At 38.2% G+C, this 25,157-nt stretch overlaps 2 protein-coding genes across 3 annotated transcripts in view; both read right to left on the reverse strand.

The window, feature by feature from the left end:
- stmn1b (stathmin 1b) overlaps positions 1–25,157 on the reverse strand; it is a 213,238-nt gene that overhangs the window by 181,630 nt on the left and 6,451 nt on the right. The window contains exon 1 of one of the 2 annotated variants that reach the window (XM_072679823.1): positions 38–42. The exons of the other annotated variant lie outside the window; for it this stretch is intronic. The gene's annotated coding sequence lies outside the window, so the exon portion shown is untranslated. Of the gene's footprint in view, positions 1–37; positions 43–25,157 lie in introns of those variants that run through there. 2 annotated transcript variants of the gene reach the window in all.
- oprd1b (opioid receptor, delta 1b) lies at positions 3,755–11,467 on the reverse strand. Its single transcript, XM_072679807.1, has 3 exons — positions 11,037–11,467; positions 7,347–7,702; positions 3,755–7,075 (listed from the first exon to the last, which is right to left on the reverse strand). The coding sequence occupies exons 1-3, from the start codon at positions 11,267–11,269 to the stop codon at positions 6,546–6,548; spliced, it is 1,119 nt and encodes a 372-aa protein (XP_072535908.1). The 5' UTR covers positions 11,270–11,467; the 3' UTR covers positions 3,755–6,545.

The raw sequence follows: 25,157 nt of genomic DNA on the forward strand, positions 1-25,157 counted from the left end.
GCTCTGGTTTCACAGTGAAAGTATTTACAGGGGTAAACTGATGCTGTAACTTGAAGTTTGCTTCAATATGATAAGGATTGGTATTATTTATAAAATTCACAGATCAAAGTCTGACCAGTTTTAGTGTTCCATTGAGTATGCTGTCGCTTCTTCAGTTTCTACAGTGAGTCATGTAGATTGTGCAGAGCCTTTGTGAAAAGTGAAAAGCCTTTCTGGGCCTTTTTTCCCCCCTGAAACCTTTTGAAATGCTAACAGCCTCTTATGCAAGCACTTCATTGGTCACCACAATTTCATCTTCCTGTTGTGCTGATTTGCTTTTTCCCTTCATAATTGTTTGAGGTTTTTCTTGCAAAATCACATTTTCACTGGAAAGAACTCCAACAGATCTGAAGCTTTCTGGATATGCATCATGTCTGTGGGTTTGACACTTGCTTGTTCAGCACGTCTGAATTAATTGGAAGTGTCTTGTTTTTGCTTCACTGTCGGACGATGCTCATCGGAGGAAAACCTTCAATTAGACATTGGAACATTGGTGAGAAGAGGTTATTCAGAATGCGCGCATTAGTGAGATTAATATGGACTTGTTTATGGCTTAAGTCTGGTCTACTGGATGCAGGGGAAACACTAAAATGTGATTGATGTTGTCTCTCCAGGACTAGGTTCGGGGACCATCATGTGTTAGCTGTAACCTTTTTTTTTTTTTTTTTTTTTTTTCTTCCCCCACATGGTTGAAGAGGATGACTTGGCCTTCTGTTACTGCTGTCTAAAGAACACCTGATGTGCTCTAACATTCATGGGCCATTGTGCTAAACTGAAATAGCATGTCAGTGGTTTGACTCTGTCGTTGCAGACATTGAAATAACTATGCTGTTGGTGTCTAAGGGGCTAATTCTTTTTCTTTTCTTTTCTTTTTTTTTTTTTTTTTATAATTACCTCAATTTCAGCAGCAGGAGTTCAAGCTCGCATTCTCATGAGGAGATGGAAGAAAGGTAAAGGAAGCAATATACTATTGTCAGCAACCGGATTTCCAACTGCCTCTTCTTTTCAAATCAGCTTAAGCATTTCACTGGATGTGCTCTCACAAGGCTTGAAAGTTCTTGTAGAAGATACTATTGATGATTATGTTAAACAGCTGGGAGCAGGTGGACTTGATGCTGCTTCTGGCAGCCTGAAATAAGAAACCTGACTGAGTAAATGATGGCTCAATTTAAGACTTTCTTCTTTTTTTATAGTCTTTGTTTCAATGTTATGTTTGAGGGTGGTTGTTTTTTTTTTTGCCTTTGTCAGTCAGTAACGTGATTTGGAATTCCTGTCATATCAATGTTGGAAAGCCCATGAGGCTGTTTTGGGTGAGTTTTCAGTCTGAGTGCCCTCAGTCTCTGTGAGTATATTTTGGTTACTGGTCTTTCACAGATTTTTAATCCCCTGTAATTGGAACATGGCTGCAAATGGCTCACCTATTGATCAGTTATTGAACTGAAGTTTAATTATCTGGTCACTGTCAGATCCAATCACTGAATCTCCCGAAATGTAGTAGTATTATTATTATTATTTATTTCCCCCGGGGTATAATCTGTACATTTCCCTCTAATAAACTAATGCTGCCCCCTCTTCACTCCCATCCACTGCATTTTTTATTTATACTGATGTAGCTCCCTCTGTCATGAGAAACACAGGGCTATCTAAGGTGACGTGCTTGTTTTGATCCTGTTGATGAAAGTACCTGCCTGTCAGGGGCTCCCTCACCATTATTGTGGCTCTCACTGCTGCTTTTCACCCACTCTCTGTCTCTAAGTGACTGAAATAAAGCTCTGCTCTCTGAAACCCTTCCTGTTATGTAATGGCACTCGAATCCTTGAGGAAAATAGGGGGGAAATAGCAATTTAGGGCAATGCATGATGTGTAGATACTTTATTACAGAATATGTCTATTGTTTCACACCTGAGGATGCAGCCACTAAAAGCACTGATTAGAACTGCAGGAGATTGAGATTTTCCTCCCCCCCATTAATGAAGGTCTATGAGGAGGAGGTCTCTGCTGATAAGTGGTTTGTGGACTGAGACCAGTAGAATCAGGTGTGCTTTGGCTTGTTTGGAATGAACACTAGCCTTTTAGCTAGGCTTAAATGTGCTTATAAGGTAGAATTTACAGCTTATACAGCTGTGTGGACAATAAATCTGGCAGATCAGATGTTCTGGTCTTTCCCTGCCCAGATTTATGTAACTGCAGTGTGAAGTGACCTAAATCAAAAGAAAACGCTAGCAGTGGGAAGAGGATTTGGCCTTGAGAGAAGACCTAATGGTTTCTGGGAGTGATGTTTAGTGGTGGAGCTGCAGGCCTGGTGCATCAGATCATTATGATAATCAACATTATGATAATGATAATAACAACAACAGACAGTGAAATAGCCAGTTACAATTTGATTTCTATGGGTGAGACCAATTTCCTGAGAAAAAAAACATTACTGTAGGTCAAGTGCTGCATACATTACTGACTGTGAACGTCAGCAGGCTTCAGCCAGCTGTTTGAAATGGAAAAGTAAACAGTGCTATAAAGTAAAATATATGATAAGGTCCACCAGGTTTCAAAGAAGTGGTCTGAATTTATTTGAGAAGTTTCAAGTATCCATGTTTAATCTGTAATGGCCAGAAACTTTTGCATTACTAAATGTTTTGACATTTATGGTCTAAACGGGAGGCTTAGGTATAATAGCCAAAGTTCACTATTAGATTGAACACTACTGTAAAAAAAATAATTTAAAAAAAGTCCCACACTTTTCCCAGTCTAACATCTGGTTGTTTTTAGATCATGTGATGAACAGTTTTAGGTTTCTCAGATAAATACCTTTTTACTTACTTCAAATTTACCTCAAATAAAGCTATGTTTTTATATTGTATTATTCAATAATAGCAACTGTTTTGGTCCAGTAGGTGATGACACGTATCCATCATTTCTTTTCAGTATGATTGAGACCATTCAGTTTTTCCTTTCAGAAGTAAACCCTCATGCGCAATTAATCTCCATTATAAATATACTGTGTGGAGTGTTAATATTGTTATTATGCATAAACAGATTGCTTAGTTTTGTATGCCAAGACTATTAATATTTACATTTTTGGTGGGCAACTCACAGTAACTGCAAAAAGTGTCACTAGAAGCTCAACAGTAATGAAGCCATTTTTTAAAAGGTTGCTTCAGGCAGGGGGGAGTAGCAAAGCCGAGGTTGAAAACCAGTCATCTCTGACAGGGAAGGGAAGACAGAATATATGCAAAAAAATACCACCAGAAAGAAAACTCACTGTTTCACTTTTCACTAGCTGATAAGACTGCTATTCAGGAATTCATAACATTGTAAAATAAAAGACAAATAAATAGATTTTTTAATTGTTCCTTTGATAATTTCCTTGGCATTTGTAGTATTTTATTTTTATGAATTACAATGAGGTAGAAATATCAATCAGACAAATAAACAGATAACCCAATTTAATTTGAAGGTATATGTTTTTTGTTCCCTTTAGCTTTGTGTAAGTCCTGTACATGATATTTAACTCTAATAGAGAGTTTCCCCTTCTTACAGATCCACTGTGTACAAAGGTTCAGTACTGTACTTCTGATTAACTTACCTAAAACACATAATTAGAAATCTTATTTTGCTCTTCAGTCAGACTGACTAAAATGTTATTTGATATTTCTCCATGAAAACACTATAATTACTCAGCACTCATCTCCAATTCATTCAATACTGTGAGGTTTATTCTTACAATGTAGACATTTTATCATTGAGCCAGTATACATCTTGTAAAACAACTTCTTACATCACATTTACATATTAATAATTAATTTCACTATATTTGCCATAGCAAATCATAGTACACATACAATACAACAAATAAACAAAGTTTTCAAAACAAAATTCATATAAATATCAAAACAACATTTCACTTCCTGTCGATTCAGCTGTCACAGATGCAGAAAGAAAGACCTGATGTTCATGTTTGCAAGAAGAAACGTACTGGGCTTAATCAGTGTCACATTGCAAAACACAACAGACAAAAAAGCATGTGACCAACAAGCGGCACATCAATATACACTGTATATCGTATCATTTAGTTCTTCTGCTTGCACTAAACACATGTTAAAATAATTGAATATATACATATAAAAATATATGAAAGGCAATTTAGATACACAGATATATCCACCAGGTACATGCTGTAATAAAAGAACATGACTCGACACAGTACATCTCTCGTTTTAGTGTTCAGGCATACAGCATATTAGCTGTATGAGCATATAAACTGTTATGGGAAAGGAAAAAAATGAAGTGGCCCATGGGTACTTAAAAGTGTCATGTCCTGAAAAACTGCATTAAATTATGTATTCCAAGCCCCAAAAATGGAAAACACTGTTATAATGTTAAATGCATGCATTGCACTGTTTCTCTGCATTACTTGTAAAAAAAAACTTTGCCTTTTTACAACAGCTTTGGAAATATCTTTATTTTTGACATTTGATTACTGCTGAAGTTTGTGAATCTATAATAAGGTTTTGTATTTCTGCCATAAATTTGTCCTAAAAGGTGATCAGATCTTCATCTGATCCCTGAAACTAGATAAGAAGTGCAGTTGAACAAATGACAAAGAACATTTTTAGTTTTTACTCAAAAAATGTAACAGCCATAATGTTTACATTTCCATCAGTCAAATGCCAACTTTTTAGTTATTCATTTTTTTATTGTTTTTTTATTAAATTATCTTAAGTTAACTAAAATGAAAAAAACTCAGAACTTCAGAAGAATCACAAATTTATGCAGAAATACAGAAACCAGTTAAGTTTCTAGTAGTACTGTAGATAATATTTACTAAAGTAGACCAATGATCTACACTGCTATTTACATATGCAAATAGAGATATACATGTACAAAGAAATTCTCTCATGAACACAAAGATAAAACATGAGTAGTAAAAGGTTAAACTGTCCTGGAGTCGCTGATAAATCACAGTGGATCTCAGTGTGTGACCCATCTTCTATGCAAATATGTAAGTAAATAGCTTGTTATCTAACTAACATTAGCTCATAGTGTTTGAAAAACAGGTAATAATGACAATCTAGACTTCCTGTATTTCTACAACCTATTCAGGTGAATGAGTTCCACCAGCTTTGGCTCCTCTGAAGGTTTCTTCCTCCTCGTCTGAGGGAGTGCTTCCTTGCCACTGTTGCCACTGACTTGCTCAAAGACAGCTTCAATTTGGTTTGCAGTAAAGTGCTTGTGACAACACCAAGTACATTTGAGTGCTTGTAAGGTAAGCTAAACTATCTAATCTTTTTCTTATGTGATAATTCCTGCTCTACACAGATGAAAGAAGCCTACAAAAACAAAGGCTTCAAAAACTCATTCATTACAATAAATAATTCAATTACTGACAGCATATGCACCAGATATAGGATCTGTTATTTGTAAATTGAGTTTTGAGCAGCTCTGAGAGACCATTATCCAGATATGCATCAGGCTGCATATAGGTGAACTGTTTCTTCTATAAATGATGTAATTAAAGTGTGCCTGTATATTTCAGGAATTCCTTGTGATTTTACTGACATAAATTGCACAATGCTTCATGTCACTGTATGATGGAGGTCTGTGTTTCTAAAATATAAAAGACTCTTAATGTAGGCCTTCCTTCATTACGGTTACTCTTTTCTTAAGGCTTAGTAAGGCATCTCTCTGCTGGAGATCATGGAGTTCACAAGAAGGAGATGAGGCATAAGGTACTAAATAAGAAGGAACACTACAAGCTATATTATACGAGATGTGGGACAGAGTTGTTTAGAGAGAGTTGGCTTTTTTTATATGAATGTATGAATTGTATTTTTGTTGTGAACTTGATCTACTGTCGTACGGAAACTTTACACCTTCAACGGAATGGAGAAAATAAGTGTTCTTTACGTTGGGTGGGGGACAGATCATTTTAATACACTGTGCCTAAAAGAGGTTTGTATGACTTGAACAAGTCCATCTTTAGCTGTAAAAGAGGAGCCATCCCCTTCAACAGAACATGTAGTTTTGAACATGTGCAAAAGGACAACTAAGTAAATGTCAAGCAAATTTATTTCAATCTAGTCTCATTTCTAAGGACTGTCAAAGTTAGTGTTGCAGTGTATTAAATTAAATAAATAAATATTTATGTATGTAGCAACATCCTGACAATTTTCTGCAGGTTGCTTAAGGTCACAACAAATCTGCTATACATTTAGTGAAGTCCATTTTGTTTTGACAGACAGATCGTCTGTTGAAAAGGCTTTATACTGTCTTTACAGTACATCATACGTTTTGTCTGCAAGCACCCGAGACAACAGTCAATGTAATATTTAATTCTCACATCTAAAATGTATAGTGATCACAAAACATGCAAAGATCCATATTCCAAGTTCATAACTGCCAATAATTAAAATTCTACACAAAGAGACTCAGAACTCTGTGGTAGAAATTTGAGTGCCCTCAGACTGTAGGTCCTGTTGGGTCCTCCTTGGTCCCTTGTCCAGGTCTAGTCATCTGGGCTTCTTCACTGACTCTGATGGGCCACATACTGAAATGGGTTCTTGGGTGGTGTTGCGAGCTCGGGAAAAGCTATTCTGCTCCGTGCAAGAGCGAAAGGGCAGGCAAAATTCTCGGAAGCACCTCTTAAAGTTCTCATCCAGGAACGCATACAACACTGGGTTAAGGCTGCTGTTCATGTAGCCCAGAGCAATACAAAAGTGCCAGCTGATGATCACAAGTGGGTTCTTCTGGTCGATCTCCACCAAGGTCTTGACAATAATAAAGATATGGATGGGTGTCCAGCAGATGATGAACGCTGCCACCACCACCAGTACCATGCGAGTGATGCGGCGAAGGTTCCTGTCCTTCTCTTTGGACCCAGAGAGCAGACGCACACTTTTCAGGCGCAGGATCATCAGCCCATAGCAGATTGTGATGACCAAAACTGGCCCCACAAAGGCAAAGATGAATACACAAATTTTTGTCACAGTGTCATAATACCAGTCCGGATCTGGGAATTTCAGCATGCAGATAGTCTTACCTGAGGAGAAAGATGGAAAGGTCTGTAGATTACTTCTCAATGGGCAAGAGTGAATGACATATTAACCTTCATGTTTTAAAAGTAGCAAGCAGGGTAGCAACTGGTTTATTAAAGAAAAAGCCAAGCCTTTTAGACCTCAACATAGGCCATAGCATAATCACTGGTACTGTTTAGTATCCATTGCTACCTGTGCACTGAGACCATTTGCTTGTGGCTTGTAAAACTCTCAAGTATGAAAAACCTGCCACCTGCCAGAATCAATCTTTCTTACCTTTGTCAGTCACTCTGGTCACTGCCATGACCATGATTGGAATGCCAATGGCAGATGCCAGAATCCAGATGCAAACATTAATGATCTTTGCTTTGACTGGCGTCCGGAACTCAAGAGCCCTCACTGGGTGGCACACAGCAATGTAGCGGTCTACACTCATCATTGTCAGAGTAAAGATGCTGGTGAACATGTTGTAGTAGTCAATAGCGATGACTACTTTACACAACAGCTCCCCAAAAGGCCAGGTGCTCATCAAGTACTTGGCACTTTGGAATGGCAGTGTGCTGGTGGCCAAAGCATCTGCCAGTGCCAAGTTAAAGATGTAAATGTTGGTTGCAGTCTTCATCTTTGTGTACCTGTTGAAATACAATGCAATATTGCAGAAGTCCAAATTAGCAAAAGCCACGCAATTTCATTATGTAAAATCTTTTGTTAGGGTCATAATTGTAATGTGCTTATTCTATGCAAATTGCTAGAATTAGAACATCAGAGACTGAATGATGAATAAAAGAATAATAATAAAAGATATTTACTTAATATTGTCCTTCTTCATAGAAATTGAATAATTTCTGACATGGGACATTTATGATTTATCTTTTGGCTGTGATTCAGAATTATAAAAAGAAAAAAAAAATACTGACTCAAATACATTTAAAATTCTGGCATCATTAGGATCTCAGTCAGATATATAGACAAAAGTAGCCTGATGCTCTGAAATGCAATACAATTAAATTTGTACAAAGGTGGGAAATGAATGGAAAAATATATATGGCTTAGGAGGAAAAGAACCTAATCTTAATCTTCACAGATCTCTGATGGACAGAGAGTTGGCAAATTTAAAATCAATTGCTAATTGAGGGCAGCTTGTAGTATCAGGCTGTTTAAGCGATACACTAGTGTTTAGTTTGTAATGCAGTCCTTCATAATAACAAGCTTTCACTGGATTAATTAGGCACCCCCCTTCCTCTGTGTGTCATCATGTAATGATCACATCTTAATTATCTGGAAGAAATCCCTGAGCCTCAACCTGGCAACAGCTGACAATTAACAAGACTGAGAAATAGCTGTGCTTTAATAAGCTGTCATGTGGAAAAATGAAAGTGATTTTAAAAAATTATGCACTGTCAACACTAAATCCCAAATGTGAAATGTCTATTTCGAAATGATTTTTCTAAGCATTAAATAGCTGCATGTTCAATCACACTGAAGAAAAGCTTTTAAAAACACTTTTTAAACATTTGCATTAAGCTTCTTTAACAAGATATTTCAGTTTAAGGCTTTTGAACTTGTACATGTGTGGGTTGCCTTCTCCACAACTTTTAAATTGGATTAGAGACAGAGACTTTTCATTAGAAAGGAGAAGAATTAAAGAAATGGCTCAGTGCTTATCCAAACTGCAAACTGCGGCTTCTTTCTCACTTATGTTTCCCTACTCATATCATTAAAGCATTGTATATTTGATGTAAACCTTACAGTCAGTCCTTAGTTCAGATTTTGACTTAATTTTGTACTACTAATAAAAAAAGAATGCTAGTGAATGAAAAATGGTCAAAGTGATGTTGTGAGATATTTAAAGCAATGGAATATGGAAAATTTACATTTTTTGCTCCTGCCATCACTAAAAGATGCACCTAGACTGACATGGTAGAGTAATATTACAGTATTGTACACAAATATGACTTTATGCAGAATTACACAGTTCTTGTGAGCATTTTCCTGCCTGCTTCACCAAATTACATTAGTGCAGCTCCACCATGATTTAAATAAAGCTATTGTTCTAAAGCAAAATGCTACATATTATTGCTTTGATTGCAGTTGATTGGCCAAAGTTTTAAACATTTGCTTGAATGTGTGTAGCAAGATAACAACTTGCACATCAGTTTTTATGAGTATACATTTTCGGTAAGCAGTAAAATTAAATTCTCAGCTTAGGTGAGTAAACGCTAGTCTTGAACACCTCAGAAACTCTTTCCTATTTTTGTCCCATCACTATTTACAAAATACAAAATTCTAGATCAGTAAATCAGACAACCTGTGCATAACTCTCTTACCTTTAATACTGTTTTATGTATCCAAATAAAATTTAGTTTAACAAATTACTACATCAACCAGAAACCTCTCCCACAAGGAACAGTATGATTTCAGCAGACTCCTCTGTCTTTGCGTAATACTCCATAACTACAAAATTATAATAGTCACGTTGTAAAGCTGTATCTCATGGTTAGAGATAATTGGGTCAGGCCTCAAGTGCCCTTGCAGATGCAAATGGGAACGTGTTCATCATGTTAGGAGAAACAAAGTGGGCTGGAGTGACAGTGTACCACTGTGCATGAAGTACCTAGTAGTTCACTAAAGTGCAAGTGCTCCGTTTACATTACCTCCATCAGTGTTACACTGTTTGTACACCTATAATGCACTTTGTGCTTCATATTTAAAAACAGCACATTTAAAACTCTCAGTTCTTTTACTGCTGAAAACTGTTGTTATTCAGTAGGTATGGAGTATTGCTTGGAAAATGTATTAATCCTTAAAGCAGAGGATTCCTGACATACATGCCTAAAAAAAAGGTGCTACAAAGGGTTCTTTAAACAATGCTATGTTAAAACACATTTAGATCCAAAACCCAGCCAACATGCTCATGTGGGGCTCACATGGGTGGAACGTGGGCTAGGTGGTTTCCAAGGGGGCATTGGCTCTGACTGGGATTGTACATTATACATTGTACATTTTTACTGGGATCCAGCTGGGCTTCCCAAATGGGTCCCATTGTTAGAGCCCACCTTAATCTCACATTGGTCCCATTTAAGACCATTTATACAGTGCACAATCCAGAAGGTGCCCATGTTTAACTCCTGCAAGTCCCATCAATGACCCTGGTGGGCACCCATATGTGGGGTCAACGTTTAACAACACGTTCTGGTTTCCAGTTGGGCTAGCCACACTGGCCCCACATGAAGATGTTAGCTGGGAAAGGACCATATTTGGAAAGGAGCTGTTAGCATAAAGAAGATTTTAGTTGGTAAAGAATCTTTTTCACACATATGTCCCTTAGAAATAGGTTCTTGTATGGTCTCACTTAAATAACCCTTTGTAGCACCTTTATTTTGAAGAAAGTACAGTACTGAAGAGGTCTGTTAGGTGTTATTAGCTCCCCTATTGCCATCTACATTTTTGTGTGGAGAAAGGAGACTGTTTGGACTGACTCCTGCTGTGCCTACTGAGTGGCAAGCTGTCACCAGTCCCCTGAGAAAGTCGTAATATCTGTCTCTGCCCACCACTCTTTTATTGTCCTTCCATTACTCTGCACAAATCATTACTCCATAGTGAGATTCATCATCGCAGATAAGCCATATAGGCGGTCATTAAAACGTGAGTGTGATCTCTGATGATTCACAAGGTTATAAATGTAATATATGTGTGTGTGTGTGTGTGTGTGTGTGTGTGTGTGTGTATATATATATATATATATTGCCTGGGGGTCTTTCTACATTGTCATAATCTTGAACCCCCCCATTTCAGTTATGCATGCTGGGTTCAAATCCATCTACCAGATACCAAATAACCTAAAAACAAAACCCTATTCATAAAACCCCCACACGCGTTTATTAGCCAATTTTAAGATATTTTAGAGGTGTCAAATGTGTTATTCGTATAAAATGTGTGCGTTTTGCTCCAGCATGTCGCCCTTACCTGACCACCCCGTACATAACGAGCAGGTTTCCGAGCAGCCCCAGCACGCAGATGGCTGAGTAAAGCGCCGTTATGGAGATGGCCATCAGCACGGCTGTGGATCCGCTCAACGCGCTCTGCTCCTCGCTCCTGTTGGCCATAAGTCCGGCAGCTTCATCCAGAAAGTTCGTGTTGTAGGGCATCACCGAGTACACATCACCAACATCGCTCACGGTCACCGCTGGAAACTCCATGGCGCACCAAAGAATTGCAAAATAATTTGAAGGACTTTAAAAGACTGGATTCACGCCTTCGTTCAGGGTGTGTGCGGTATCTGTGTGTGTGTGAGAGTGTGTGAGCGTGTGATGTCGCTGCTTAGGCTGTAATCTAGAAGACGAGCTCCTCTTTCCTCCAGCCCTCCTCTAGATGTTTGTCTCTGCAGGCTGCCGTGGGTGTTCAGCTCAGAAACGATCAGCCAAGAACCTCCCAGGAGGCTCAGCTGGGTCTCCTACTTACTGTTTTTGTTCATAAGTACCTCAGAGCTGTGCCACACAGCAAGTGTTTCACTCCATATCATTAAAAAGAAGATTGACGCTTTGGCATGTCTCAGGTGCCCCAGTCTCCATATATCAATTTGCTAATTACTAAAATAATTGTCTCCTAGTCAGAGTACACGATATGTCCAAGGCTGTTGATAGTGAGTTCCTGCTGGGGAGACTTTAGATTAGATGTTGGAACCTCTGGAACAGCTGCTGTGATTACTTGAGGGTTTGATGACATTACTGAGGTCTGGCGCTAAGGTTGGATCACAAACATCATTCCAAACCATCCTGAAGGTGACTAGAGCTACATCACTGCAAAGTGAGCAATTCCAGTGCAATTCCACAGCCCAAGACCAGGGAGCTTTAAGGGTACCCTAGAATGGACAACTGTATATCTTGGCATAGCTGAATACTGAGCTCAGTGCATGGAAATGACATGACATTCTGAACCTCAAGCACTGTTGTGCCTCTTTCAAAACCCAAACCCACGTAAGTACATAACAAAGCCCCCGAAACTATTGTCTAACAATCTTGGCTCATTATAATTTAACCCCAACAATTCACATACACACAGGCCCACAAGTGAAAGTCCTTTGAGGCTAAACGCAATGGCTACTTCTGGAGAATATGGAGCACTAGGCCAACCAGGGAGAGAGGAGGGCTGAGAGGACAGCAACACAGGCTAGGTGGCTACTGTTATCTGTGGCAGTGACGTAAACTAGCCAATAAAATCAGAGCTTGTTCTTGATAAAAGGAAAAGCAGCTTGCTTCATGCCGAGGCAAAATAACAGGGTTGTAAATGGTGGTGTAAAACACATCTGAGGACTAAGTCACATATTTACTGTTTATACATCAAAGAACAACTTCAAATACTGAACAAATGCATTTGCTAAATTTAGGCTCATATACAGCTGCAATTGCCTAATTAGAAGGGGTGTCTATTTACTTTAGGACACTATAGTCACCCTGGCAGTTCATGTGAACACCTCTCTATGTATAAAAAAAATCATGCTTTGCATTATACCCTTATTATATTGTACATTTTCTCAGTTGTATACATCTGTCCTTGATGCTGAATGGTAGTAGAATGTAGAATCAGAGGCTGGAGCTATATGGTCTTAGAGGTGGAGTTAGAGGAAGCTCCATTCACCTCCATCACCTTGTCCGATGTGCCAAATGGTTCACTCATATTTAGATCTATATCACTGAGAGATGATGTATGAAGGACTGATGCACAGGACGGATGAGATCTAGAAATTCAGTTCCAAATACGGAAGGTTAGAACAATCTGCATTGATGAGCAGAGAGATCTTGGTTCCACCGCAGCAGCTCAGCAGTGAAAAAAATCCTTTGAAAAGTATTGCCTATTAATAATGAGTAATTTGATCATACTTCCTCAGATCCATCTTATGGGGAATCTAAAACCAACACTCCTATAACAAACATGCATGGCATGAGGCACATTTGAGCTATTTTGAATTCTGAAAGGTGCGTTCATAAACATATATGCTTCATGTGCTGAATGTGGACCCCTCGTGGATTTCCCGATTGCAGAGCTAATCAGTTTCAGACATGAAAAACAACTAAGCCATAAAATCTGACACCTTTATTATGAGGCAGATATTTAAAATCTAATATTTTAAACTCCCAGTGCTGCTGTGGTAATGTGATTGTGTGAAAAGGCCTAAGGAACGCGGCAGCAGTATATTATAAAATGGAAATATGACTGCATTACGGATAAATGCAAGTTATGTTACATTAATGAGTGACATTTTCTCTGTGCAGCACTAGCCCTCTTTATACACAACACATTCCGCAGCACTTTTCATCTACTGTCGGCCGTGTTGTACGGAGATGTCAATTATCTACCACGGCTACAGTAACTACACATTTCACTTACTCATCTGTCAAATTCATAACATAAATCCATACTGTACGAATCTGTCAATAAGCTATCCAAGTTAGAGATTTCTGGTTTCTGAACTTTCTGAATACTATGATTCAGTTTTTAAATAAACGCTTCAATGACACAATCATTAAATATTATTCATAAGTGTGATTATGTATCAGTTTTATCATGTTTTTTATTGTGTTTTTGTCTAACCGGGAATGTTATGTAATATACAATATGCAAACCTTTATTATGTGACATTTTCAGGACGTTTCTGGAACATTATTTCTGTAGCGTTACAGGCTAACCTTCCTGAAACCTTTTAAAACATTGCTGAGCGTTCCGATAACATTCTTTTCTAGCAGGGATACTATTGCTAGATGTGGTTATTTAATGAAATAAATAACAGATGAATGAATTAGGCAGGTATGTTTGCCCAAAAGTAAGTGATGAACAATGAAACAACAATAAAACTGGTTATATGCAGATGACGGACAAGACATGCTAGAGCAAGAACAGTAATGCAGTGAGACTTAAAGATTGGAATGAGTGTTTTTAATAATATGAAACCAATTAGTCTACAAAAATGTTAGAATTGTGATACATCTCAGGTTTCAAATAAAAAATCAACATGTTCACCAAAACTAGACAGTTAAAGACTGGAAAACATAGCACACTATATACTAGGGTCATGAATCAATGGACCTAACTGTGAACAGCAGTTTTGCAGATGAAAATGCCTGGTCAACAGAGAATGGCCAGACAGGTTCAAGCTGACAGACAGGCTACAGTAACTCAGATCATGATCCCTTAATGGACACAATTGATCTATCCTCTAATGGCAGCTTCCAGCTTGATAATGCATCATGTCACAAAGCAGTCATCTCTAACTGGTTTTGTGAAAATGAGTCCAGTGTTCTTTAGTGGCCTTCCCACTGGAAAGTGCTCCTGAAAAATCTGTAAGAATTGTGGGACACAGTCACATCAACATGAACCAAAATCTTAAATTCTGATGTTTCCAATATCTTGTGTAATCCATGGCATGAAGAACTGAGGCTGTTTTTAGAGCAAAACTAGGCCCTGCCCTGTAATAAAATAGTGTTCCCAATTAAGTGCCTGGTAAGTGGATACTGTATATACCATCAACTAGATGAGTGTTTCTGCTCCTAAGGAGATAAATGTTTGTTTGTGTACTTCACAGAGTGAAGGAATGATGCTCATTAGGTGGTAAAAGTGGACTGATGGACCGCTGCTGTGTGAAACTGCATGGTGCTGTCTTCATGACGGTGACTGATGGATCTCCATTACACATCATTTAGTTACGCAATATGCTTAGTCACTGTGGAAACTGTTGATGTCAATCTTTCTTTTACTTTCTTTCTAAACTGTACGGTGCATTCTCCTTCCTGTGTGTCTACAGTGCTGCTGTACTCTGCCTCTCTATATCAGTTTAAGCAAATGTTGTTTTTTTCTGTAATAATCTTCTCAGGTGCCTTCCCTGCTTTCACCTGCTTTTCTGTTTACTTTACATCCAATAATTTTCAGTAACTACAGAAGACAACAAAAGACTAAACAATAAAAATAAAAGGCCATTGGGTGTGGGATAGTCCTTTTGGTCTTATGAACAAACGTTCTTCAATTGGGTAATAAACCTCTAATGACTTGTAAAGTTTACTTAAGACTTTTAATTTCCTGAAACTTTTTATGGGTTTTTTTATGTGCCTGCTGACCTTTTCAGTGGATTTGCCTGGTGTTTACTAAGCTCTCACAAATCTCCAGAGTAAATTACGCAAGGATATTTCTTGCATAATTTGATAAATTATCTATATTTTCTCAGTTGCCAAAAGTGAAACTTGCAAAGATTTATTAAATACGTTATCAAAACATGTTGGCAAACATCATAACATATACATTCTATGCATTGCATTGATTGATAAATTCATTCTTTCATTCATTCATTTTATCTGCTTCTTCTTGATCACCAAGCCAACATGCTCATGTGAGGCTCATATGGGTAGAAAAGTGGGCTAGGTGTGTTCCAGGTGGGCATGGGCTCTGAGTGGGTTTGTACATGCATTTTTAACAGGAACCCATTGGTCTTCCCAAATGGGCCACAGCATTACATCCCACCTTAATATTACATTGGTCCCATCTAGGCCCTGTACACAGTACAACCCAGATCGGGCCCATGTTTAACCCCTTGTCTAATCACTGATCCAGGTGGGCATCCATATATGGGGCCAACGTGGAACACAAAGACAAACGTTTTAGCTGGGCAGGGTTGTGGTGGGTACAGAGCCTACCAGGAATCACTGGATGCAAGACAGGAATACCCCTGGACAGGGCACCAGTCCATTGCCACACACACACTCCATCACTCACACTTACATCTAGGGGCAATTTAGCATAGCTAATTCACCCATCATGCATGTTTGTTGTTTTTGGAAGGTGGAAGAAAACCATAGTACATAGAAGAAACCTATGTTGATTGCTTTGGTGCTAAATCCATAGTCCAGTAATATCTGATAGTTGAGGTTTTAATATTGTCTCATAGCTCTACTGCAATATCAAGGTTCTTGAGGCCTTTGTCAATGCTTAGACATGGGTGATGAACTGAATGATTTTGTAGCCCTGTTTTCATCCTTGCACCACATCTGCAGTACATTCAAAGTTGATTACATTGTGATGAAGACCTCCTCGTTTGAGGGCCACTCATGATGAGATAGTAGTCTAGCTTAATTATAACTAATGTGAGAGACAGAACAAACCTCGAATACTATTAGCGTCTAATGAGCGTTGCCTGGTCTTGTCACAAACAGAGGTAATGAATTTCAGCCTGTGGGGATCAGAAGGACTGCAGTGGACTGCTCAATATCCCCATATGATATAGCTATAGGAGCTATAGCAATAGTACAGTATAGCATGTATCTTCTACATGTGAAAATATACACCAATCAGCCATGACATTATCATTGAAATTGAGTAGGTCTCCCTTGTGCTGCCACAAATGATCTGATAATTTGAGGCATAGACTCCACAAGACCTCTGAATGAGTCCTGTAGTGCCTGGCACTAAGATGTTAGCAGCAGCTTATTTAAGCCCTGTAAGATGTGAGTTGGGCCCTCCATGGTTCGCATCAATGAGCATTAGATGTCAATGACCCTGTTGCTGGTTCAGCGGTTGTCCTTGTCTCTTGGAACACTTTTGGTAGGTACTGACCACTACATATTGGGCATACCCCACAAGACCTGCCTAAAGTTTTGGACATGCTTTGTCCCAGTCGTCTTCTTCATGACAACCTCTATTCAAAATGGATAAGTTCCATATGCTTGCTCATTTGTTCTGGTTGTAACACATCAACTTCAAGAGCTGACTGTTCACTTGCTGCCTAATATATCCCAGCCCTTCACAGATGCCAGTGTGGATGAAGATGATCAATGTTTTTCACTTCACCTGTTAGTGGTGCTAATGTTATGGTTGATTATGGTGTATAAACTCTATGGGCATCTTAGTCACAATATGTGGGCTTGTTTGCTGTGTTGGTATATTATTTATTTCATTGATATATACAGTGACACAATGTTTGTAAATTTAACTCTAAACGCTACGTCATTGGTCAGTGTGTTCTGGATTGCTGACAGTAGCTTGCATCTTGAATTAAGCCATCTGTGTTTACTTATTTTTAATTGTAGACTTCAAAGAATGAATGAATGAAGAATTAATGAATGACAACTTATCTCTTAGAAAGTAATGTGTTGTGAAAGGGGTTTTCTTTACCAAAGGAAGAGTTCTGCTCCTGCTTTATTTTTCTTCTGTGGTCTTCCAGAGTTTTGGGTGTTTCTGAGCTTGTCAATGTATTTCTTCTTTTAAGAAGGATTACAATTGTGAATTTGGTCAATCCTAAAGTTTTTGCTGTATCTTAACTGGGCTTGATTCATTTCTTCAGCTTAATGATGACCTTCTTAATATGCAACATGAATTAACATACCATGATATTCTTTTACTTTTACTCCTTTACTTTTGAGCCAGTGAAAATGGAGATATTACATAAAAATGTCTGTAATTCCTTTACAGTTGATGCAATATTTTGGTTAGACCTTTTAAATTGAAGCTGAAAGCCCAAACTTCAATCCCATATTGACTGCTTCATTTCAATTCTTTTGAATCCATTGGCATACAGTAGCAAAATCACTGTGCAAATACTTATTGAGCTGCCTGTATAATTCACAGATAAGTGCATCTAAATGTAATGTTCCAGTGAGAATAAATGTTTTTAATCTGTTCTTAATGCCGCTTCTCCCTGTTACTCTTAAATGCATTCCCCTGGAGTAGGTGATTCTTTCTGTACAGGCAGCAGTAATGTATCTATCTGTGACATCCCTCAGAGCCGGGCTGTAGAGGAGGTGTTATCCTGAAGGGACCAGAGCATTAGATGAGGAGATGAATGGGATGTGCCTGTGGGTACTGATTTGTTCGCTTATCTCCTATTAGAATAGTGCTATCAGCAGCACAGAGCTCTGCTCTCTTCCTGACATGAGCAAGTCCTCAGTGACTCTTCTCTGTTTTTGGCTCTGTGGATAGGCTGTGGATGTGTAAGTAGTCTTGGTCTGATTATACTGACTGAGTCAATATTCTATCCATTTCGCAAAGTATAGAACACTTGAACACTTGAAATCGTCAACATGGCTCTTTGGAGAGATGCCATACAGGAAGCACCTTTGGTTTCCTAATAAAAGACTTTTCAGTGAATGGTTCTTTAAATGAATACTCCAGCATTTTTCAATCTAATCTTTATATGGCACATCTACAAGATAAGGTCACTTTCCAAGGACAGTTAGTGAGATGTTTTTAGATGTGCTGAAACTGACAATCAAAAACACACTGATTCAAAACACACTTATAGTAAAAGCCAGGTAGAAGCTTCCAAGTTGTTTTAACATTTATCTTTCTATTCTTCATTTTCATATTTCAACACGATCAATTTAGCAATAAGACCTCGCACTAAAGCAAGCAAGAGAAACAAATCCTTAAATTGTGTAAATCCTTAATGGACAAACCAGACATTCATGGATGTAAAATGAATACATAGTTCAATAACATGAAGATAATTCAATAGAGGTGTGTGTAATTTGGCCCAAGTCAAACTAGGGTAAATGCAACCAGATAAATGGACATTGGCATAAAAGTGTTGTGAGTGTACATCATGTGTACATTATATATCTTGCATTGTGATATTGAAGATTGTTGCATTTTAATATTGTTACAGTGAACTGAAAACTTGGTATTACATTTTCAGAAACCACTACAAAATGGCAAAGTATATTCAATCTCTTGTTAAATGAAATTTTACCAACATGAGCATGAATATACTACATGAGGAGTGAATTTCAAGTGTAAATACTAGGGTTTAAAAGATTTCTATAGATGTTGAAGTATCAACCTAAGCTTTTTACTCAAGTAAAAGTGTAAAAGTACTGGTTTCAAAACTACTTAAATTATAAAAGTAAAAGTAATGTAAGGTAAACAAATGCCAAAAGCTTAGGCCACGCCACAGGAGCCTATAGTGCACTACCCCACCACCCCAGAACACACTTTTCTAAAAGCCATAATGTTGATAATGTTATATTAAAATGTCTATGTTGAAAAATGGTGGGATGAACTAGGCTGCCTGTTTAGCTGCATATGTGTCCATTGAAAATGAATGCATTTTAGTAATATCAAATATATTACAGGAGCATCTATGTGAACTACTGAGCATTAACGTGTTTGATGGAGCAGAAAATATGATGAGTATTTGCCTATAAGTATTGTAATGGTGCAAAAAGTCAAACTTCAGAGGCATGTGATCAATAAGCTTTATTGAAATATAAATGTGGGGCTTAGTTGGGACATTTTACTCCAGTTCTCTTGAGTCTCATACTAAGCTACATACGTCTGCTGTGTCCTTGCTGGAGTGTGATGTGACGTGCAGGTGCGATGGATTGCTTACAAACCAATGGGGTGTCAAAATGGTATGAATTGTAGGTTTACGGATGGCGCAATTTATCTGGAGAGTTTTTTTTTGTTGTTGTTTTTTTGAACGATGACAAGCCAGAATGAAAACAAACAGAAATGAAATAAGAGTCGTTAGGCTATTTTTGAAAGAAAGTACAGATAATTGCATGAAAATGTAAGGAGTAGAACTAAAAAAATAATAATTACTCCAGTAAAGTATAGATAACCAAAATTTCTAAATATCACCTCAGGTGTAGATATTAACACAGGTGTAAATGTACAGGTTTAATATACAATCTGTGAAATATCTTCATTTTAAAAAATGATTTGAGATGACTGAAAGAGGAGGCTGAGACCAGAAATGTGGTGGCAGAGGAGGTTGGAGAGGAATTTAAAGTAAGAAGAGAATGGGGAAAAAACGGTGGCAGAAAATATTGAGTGTCAGCAGGAGAGTCAAAGCAGCATTGAGTTACGAGGGACCGCATGGCGTGCTAATCTGCATTTTCTATTTTGCACACAGTAAGTCGTATCTCAGAACATCTGGTCTAGCAGAATGTGTTGTTTAGGACATAATTGCTTGAAGATGCATTATGGCTTTGCACTATTGGTCAGTGCATATCCTGTGATGTAGTTTTAGTTGCAGATCTTCTAAACACACACATCTCTTTTACAAAAATGATCCTTTATGGAACCAAAAATGATTCCTCTATGGCATTATTAAAAGGCCCTGTGTAGTAATGTGTAGAGCAGATAGAAGGCCAATACATCTTTTACAGAGCTTTTTTCCCCTTGTGCCACCCCATGTCTAAAATCCTGCACATGCCACTGATCCTGTGACTTTTTAGCGCTTACATAGAGAAAAGATCCAGAGTCCAGAAAAGGTTACAGGGCTTCTAAATGGAAATTGCTCATCTCTATTGTGCAGAAAAAATGGATGTGATAAAAATGTAATTCTAATGGGGGGGGGGGGGGGGGGTATAATACATTACATAACACACTTATCAGTGGATTATGGGGGAAGCCAAGAATAAAGAATTTGGGACTTCTGTAAATCAAAGATATTTTAAACACAAATGTGACAACATTTTTGTAAAAAGTGATGTCACCGTGAAGGTAAATGACATATCTAAATGACAAAAAAACAGTTGCACAACACAACATTTTTCTGTATTTTTATTTGATTACTTGTAACTTGTGTAATCAATGGAAACATAGTTCCTAAACCTAGTACAACACCATAACTTAAAGCCTCTTTCTACTGGTTTTAAATATTTTTTTAAATATGGTTTTAAAGATATGCCAGAATAACCATGTACCATTGTTATATACAGTATGTTTTTATATATTAATGTAGTTGTTAAGTGGTGTAAAAATTGCAACCTGTACCAGTGTTGACATGAAGTAAAATATCAAAAATGCTAGCAAAAAAAGATAAGATCATGAAGCTGGTTGTATTTTTTTATTATTATTGTTATTATTATTATAGCTGTTTTGGCATGCTTTAATAAAGTGGTGACACTTAATGCCTTGTATTCCCTGGATCTGACTGATATAAAAAAGGACCAACATCACTTTTTTATCTATTATAGTAAATTGATCACAAAACAATAGATAATAGTCAGACAAAAATCAAGAAAATGAATAGACAGGGGCTTTAAGATTCTGTAGCTTTGGTACGTTAAAATAACAGCTTCAACATCATTGTGATACTCCAGTTTGTCTCCATTAGGTCTTTCACAGTTAGACTAGTACTTAAATGAGACTGACAATGGAGGTAGCGTTGTTCAGTTCCTTTTCTTTTTACTTAAATCACTCTCAGCTCATAAGCAACAATGGATGGTTGGGAAGGGGGTTACTCACTTCAGAGTGAGAATAAGAGTCTGAATATACTGGAACTCAATATATAACCCCAGAGACTTACAATAGGGAGAACAGCTTCTCTTTTGTTGCTAATCCAGGCTCTGGACTCTGCTAACTGCACAATGTAACGTTTAATACTCACAAAGAATTGGTGTTTTTGCACACATACAATTGAATTGAGAATTCATTCATTCATTTATTTGATGTAGAGTACTCCACGCTTGCTTGCTGAGTATGATGCAAATGTAAGAAATAAAGCAAACAGGGTCTTTTGACACTGCAGTGTGTTTGCAGCTACGTCATGAAACAATTACAATTTAAAATCTACAAATGCACAGGGAAACAGGCCTGTCTTTTGGGCTTATACGTGCCGCCAGAAAAGCTTCTGAGGGGGTGAATAAAAGACACAAGAAATGCAATTTTGCATGAACTTCTGCTGAGTTAAGCAAGAGCCTGTTCTGCTGTCCCACAGGGTCACCCCAGTCTGCTGAAATAAAAACAACATATAAAGAAACTGAATGTCCCCAGCCAGGGTGAAAAACATAAAGTACTGACAGGTGTATGCAGCTTGTTCTCTGTTTTGCTATTTTTTCATTTTCAAATGTGACAAAAGACCTTGAAACAGTGGAATAAACGGCACCACTGGAACAAGAAGAGAACAGCATTTCCTCCAGGGTCAAGTACTGTATGTGAATAATGAGAAGGTTGCTATTGTTCCTCAATCACTTGTGTCATACAAAATACATGGCGTTCTAATGTTCACCATGCTCTCCTCCCAACCCCCATCTCTCTCATCTCTCTTTCGTTGTGTGTCTCTCGGCACTGTGCATTTACTTTATAATTGCTCCAGGCATTCGTCCACTGTGCGAATGGTAATCGCCTCATCAGAGTGTCCTCACCGAGGTCAGTGCAGTGCCACTGCAAATGCATGTCCACATTGTTGTAATGGATTTAGTGTCAGCGAGGTTTACAGACGAGACAAATTCCTCAGAGTGAGCCGAATGGGAGCTTGCTTGCCTGGCAACACTTCTTCAAACTGGGAGACATTAACCAGAACACAATTCAGAGCCTCTCACAGGAGAGTTCACAGAAGATGAGAGCATGGGTTCAGGTTGTTTCAGGTTGGCTACTGCCAGGCTTTGATAATTGCACCTACACACACCTACATGAGTTTTTTTAATCTTTGCTTTGTCTCAGTTCAAAGCAGGGTTCCTCAAGGACATTTGAAAACTGTGGGGTTGAGTGAAAGTGAGTTTGACAAAGTTCGTTTACCATCAACGTCATAAAAGTTCTTATTCAGTTTGCAGAACTTGTGTTGAACTGTCATTGCCTCTGTTTATGGAGGCTGTAATTCACAGTACAATCAGTATAGTCTTTTTTACAGTATAGGCGATATAGTCTTTAATTTAGTGTGCAGTTGGAAGAGCTCACACTCTGTTATTTAGGTTATGAGGGGATACCAGGCTTGCGTTATACATAAGAATATGTTCTAAATGACTTGCTTGCTTATATGAAGGTTAAATAAAAAGGTGCTATCCCTTCGTAGCATTGTTGCTTTCTGTGTAGAAAAAGAAGATTAGGTATAAATCATAGTGTGGGTGTCCATTGTCTTCAAGGGCTATTTTTTTTTTTACATATGGGGTGGGCGTGTAAAATGAACACATAGGGTAAATCGGAGCAAGAAGCCTCCCAAGGTGTTCTTATTTTCTGTCTTGCATCAAATGATGAGTTTATCTATTATATATTATTAGATATATTTTGTTTATATTAAATTATGATGACTGTGATTGAAGTTTTATAATATACACCCTAACAGCATTCCAGGGCATGGTCCATACTAGCAAAATATCATTTACCTTGCTGTCACAATTTACTTTCCTTACCAGTGCACAAATCTGTACAGATGCATCATCCTCTACATGCTAAAATCATGCATAGAGGGTTACGTAGCTTAACAGGAAGGGAGCATTTTGCCCCATATACTCCTATGAATTACTATCAAGTACTAAAGAAGCAGTTTGCGAGTTGGCCCATGCCATCAGCATATGATAATATATGAGGAGACTGAGAGGGTGGAGGACATTGGACTGGAGCTCAAAAGGCTTCTGCTTTGTGGTTGAAGGCCAGACCTCTCTCTGATAAGTGGAGCTAGGAATGGCCTAGTTAAAGGGAGGCGATGGGGTGGTGGTTGGTTGTGAAAACTTTGTTGTGAAGACATGAACAAGGTAGAGATGGGATTTATAGAATGTTAGATCGGGTGAAGGAGTTGCTTTAGGTCTGTTAGGTCTGTTCCTCCTTCAAAATGTAGTTATTTCATAACTCCACTAAAGCTACCCTTTCCTTTTCAGAACAGCATAGTTTTTTCCTGCAATGCTGTCACAAGTCCTCTCTGTAGGTGAAGTGAGTTGTTAAACCATTCCTCCATTCTTCATGAACAAAAGCATCTAGTCTTTTGTTAACTTTATGCTTGTTAATACCCTTAACTGCCTGTCCTCTATTGTGTCTACTTCCAGGTATTGAATCAAAGCCATGAACTGAGCATATAGAAAGCCCTGGAGTTCCTCTGAAGTTGGCCAGCCTTGCTTTGTTAAATGGTGAATGTCCTGAGTGTCTAAGCTGGACAGGGACGATTTTATCCAGGGCATATAGAAAGCCCTGGAGTTCCTCTGAAGTTGGTCAGTCTTGCCTTGTTAAATGTTCTGACTGTCTAAGCTGGACAGGGAAGATTTTATCCAGGGCATGTAGAAAGTTCCTCCGAAGTTGGTCAGTCTTGCCTTTACAAGGTAGAGTTACAAAGAAACTATATTTTGGGAGATGGACCATACCCTCGGCTTCACAGACCCGCCACCAAGCAGCTCAGAACTCCAGCCCAAAAGTCATCTGAGTTTGCCTCTCTTATTCCAGCTCCATAGGTGTTGTCCATGCTAGCAAAGTCACTGTTAATAAATTATTTCAGCTTCCTAAAGCTTAGGACAGGTGATTCCAGTGCAGCTTAGTCAGTAAAAATATTGTCACAGAGCATGAAGGAGCTTTTTATTTATTCTACACCACTTTGGTTGGTTTGCGCCATATTATTTAATGCATTAGTGACAAGAATATTATTTGACAAGAAATATGCCATATTATTTGACAAGAAATATGGGTATATAGTGCTGCTAAAAGTACCTGGACTGTGACACAGCGTTTGTTGTTTTGGTAGCGTTAACATTATACATTAAACAATGGGTTTGAGCTAACCCTCAAAAAAGTGTCTACATTTTAAGCAGGCCATCCATCAAGTAAAGCATTGAGAAACAGATAAGGTGAGTCAAAAATAGCATGAAACAACACACTGTTGAGCTAACAAAAGTAAAAAATATGCTAGACAATAGACAACCACAGTGGAGGATAACAAAAATTAATACTTTCGAACATGAAGAAAGTTCAATAAATCAACATTATCCACATCCATAAACGTGTCAAGGAATACACCATACTGTGCAGGGGACCATTAAGCCTTTCAGAGGGTGGTGCAATCTACTGAATGGATCACCAGATCAGCACTGTGATTATGATCTCTGGGACTCCTGGCCACAGATGGCTCGAGCTAGATCTATTTCAGTTTGTGCTGTTATGCTGCTAGTACACAGATAAACTCTTTTCCTATCATTTCCTAACATTTAGCATTCCTGTTCAGCAATATTTACCTATGATTAGATTGGCAGCACTGTCCATTTGAAGTTATGTAGAAGGGGGCGCTTTAATATAGTGTAGGCCACGGTTTATGAGGTTGGAGTGTATTTGAGAAAGAGGCACAGCTCTGTGGGGAAATCTGGGTAGGTATCTAAGGAGTCCCAGTGCCTCTTCTTTATAAAA

Source organism: Salminus brasiliensis, chromosome 5 (assembly GCF_030463535.1).
Source record: "Salminus brasiliensis chromosome 5, fSalBra1.hap2, whole genome shotgun sequence".
NCBI lineage: Eukaryota > Metazoa > Chordata > Actinopteri > Characiformes > Bryconidae > Salminus > Salminus brasiliensis.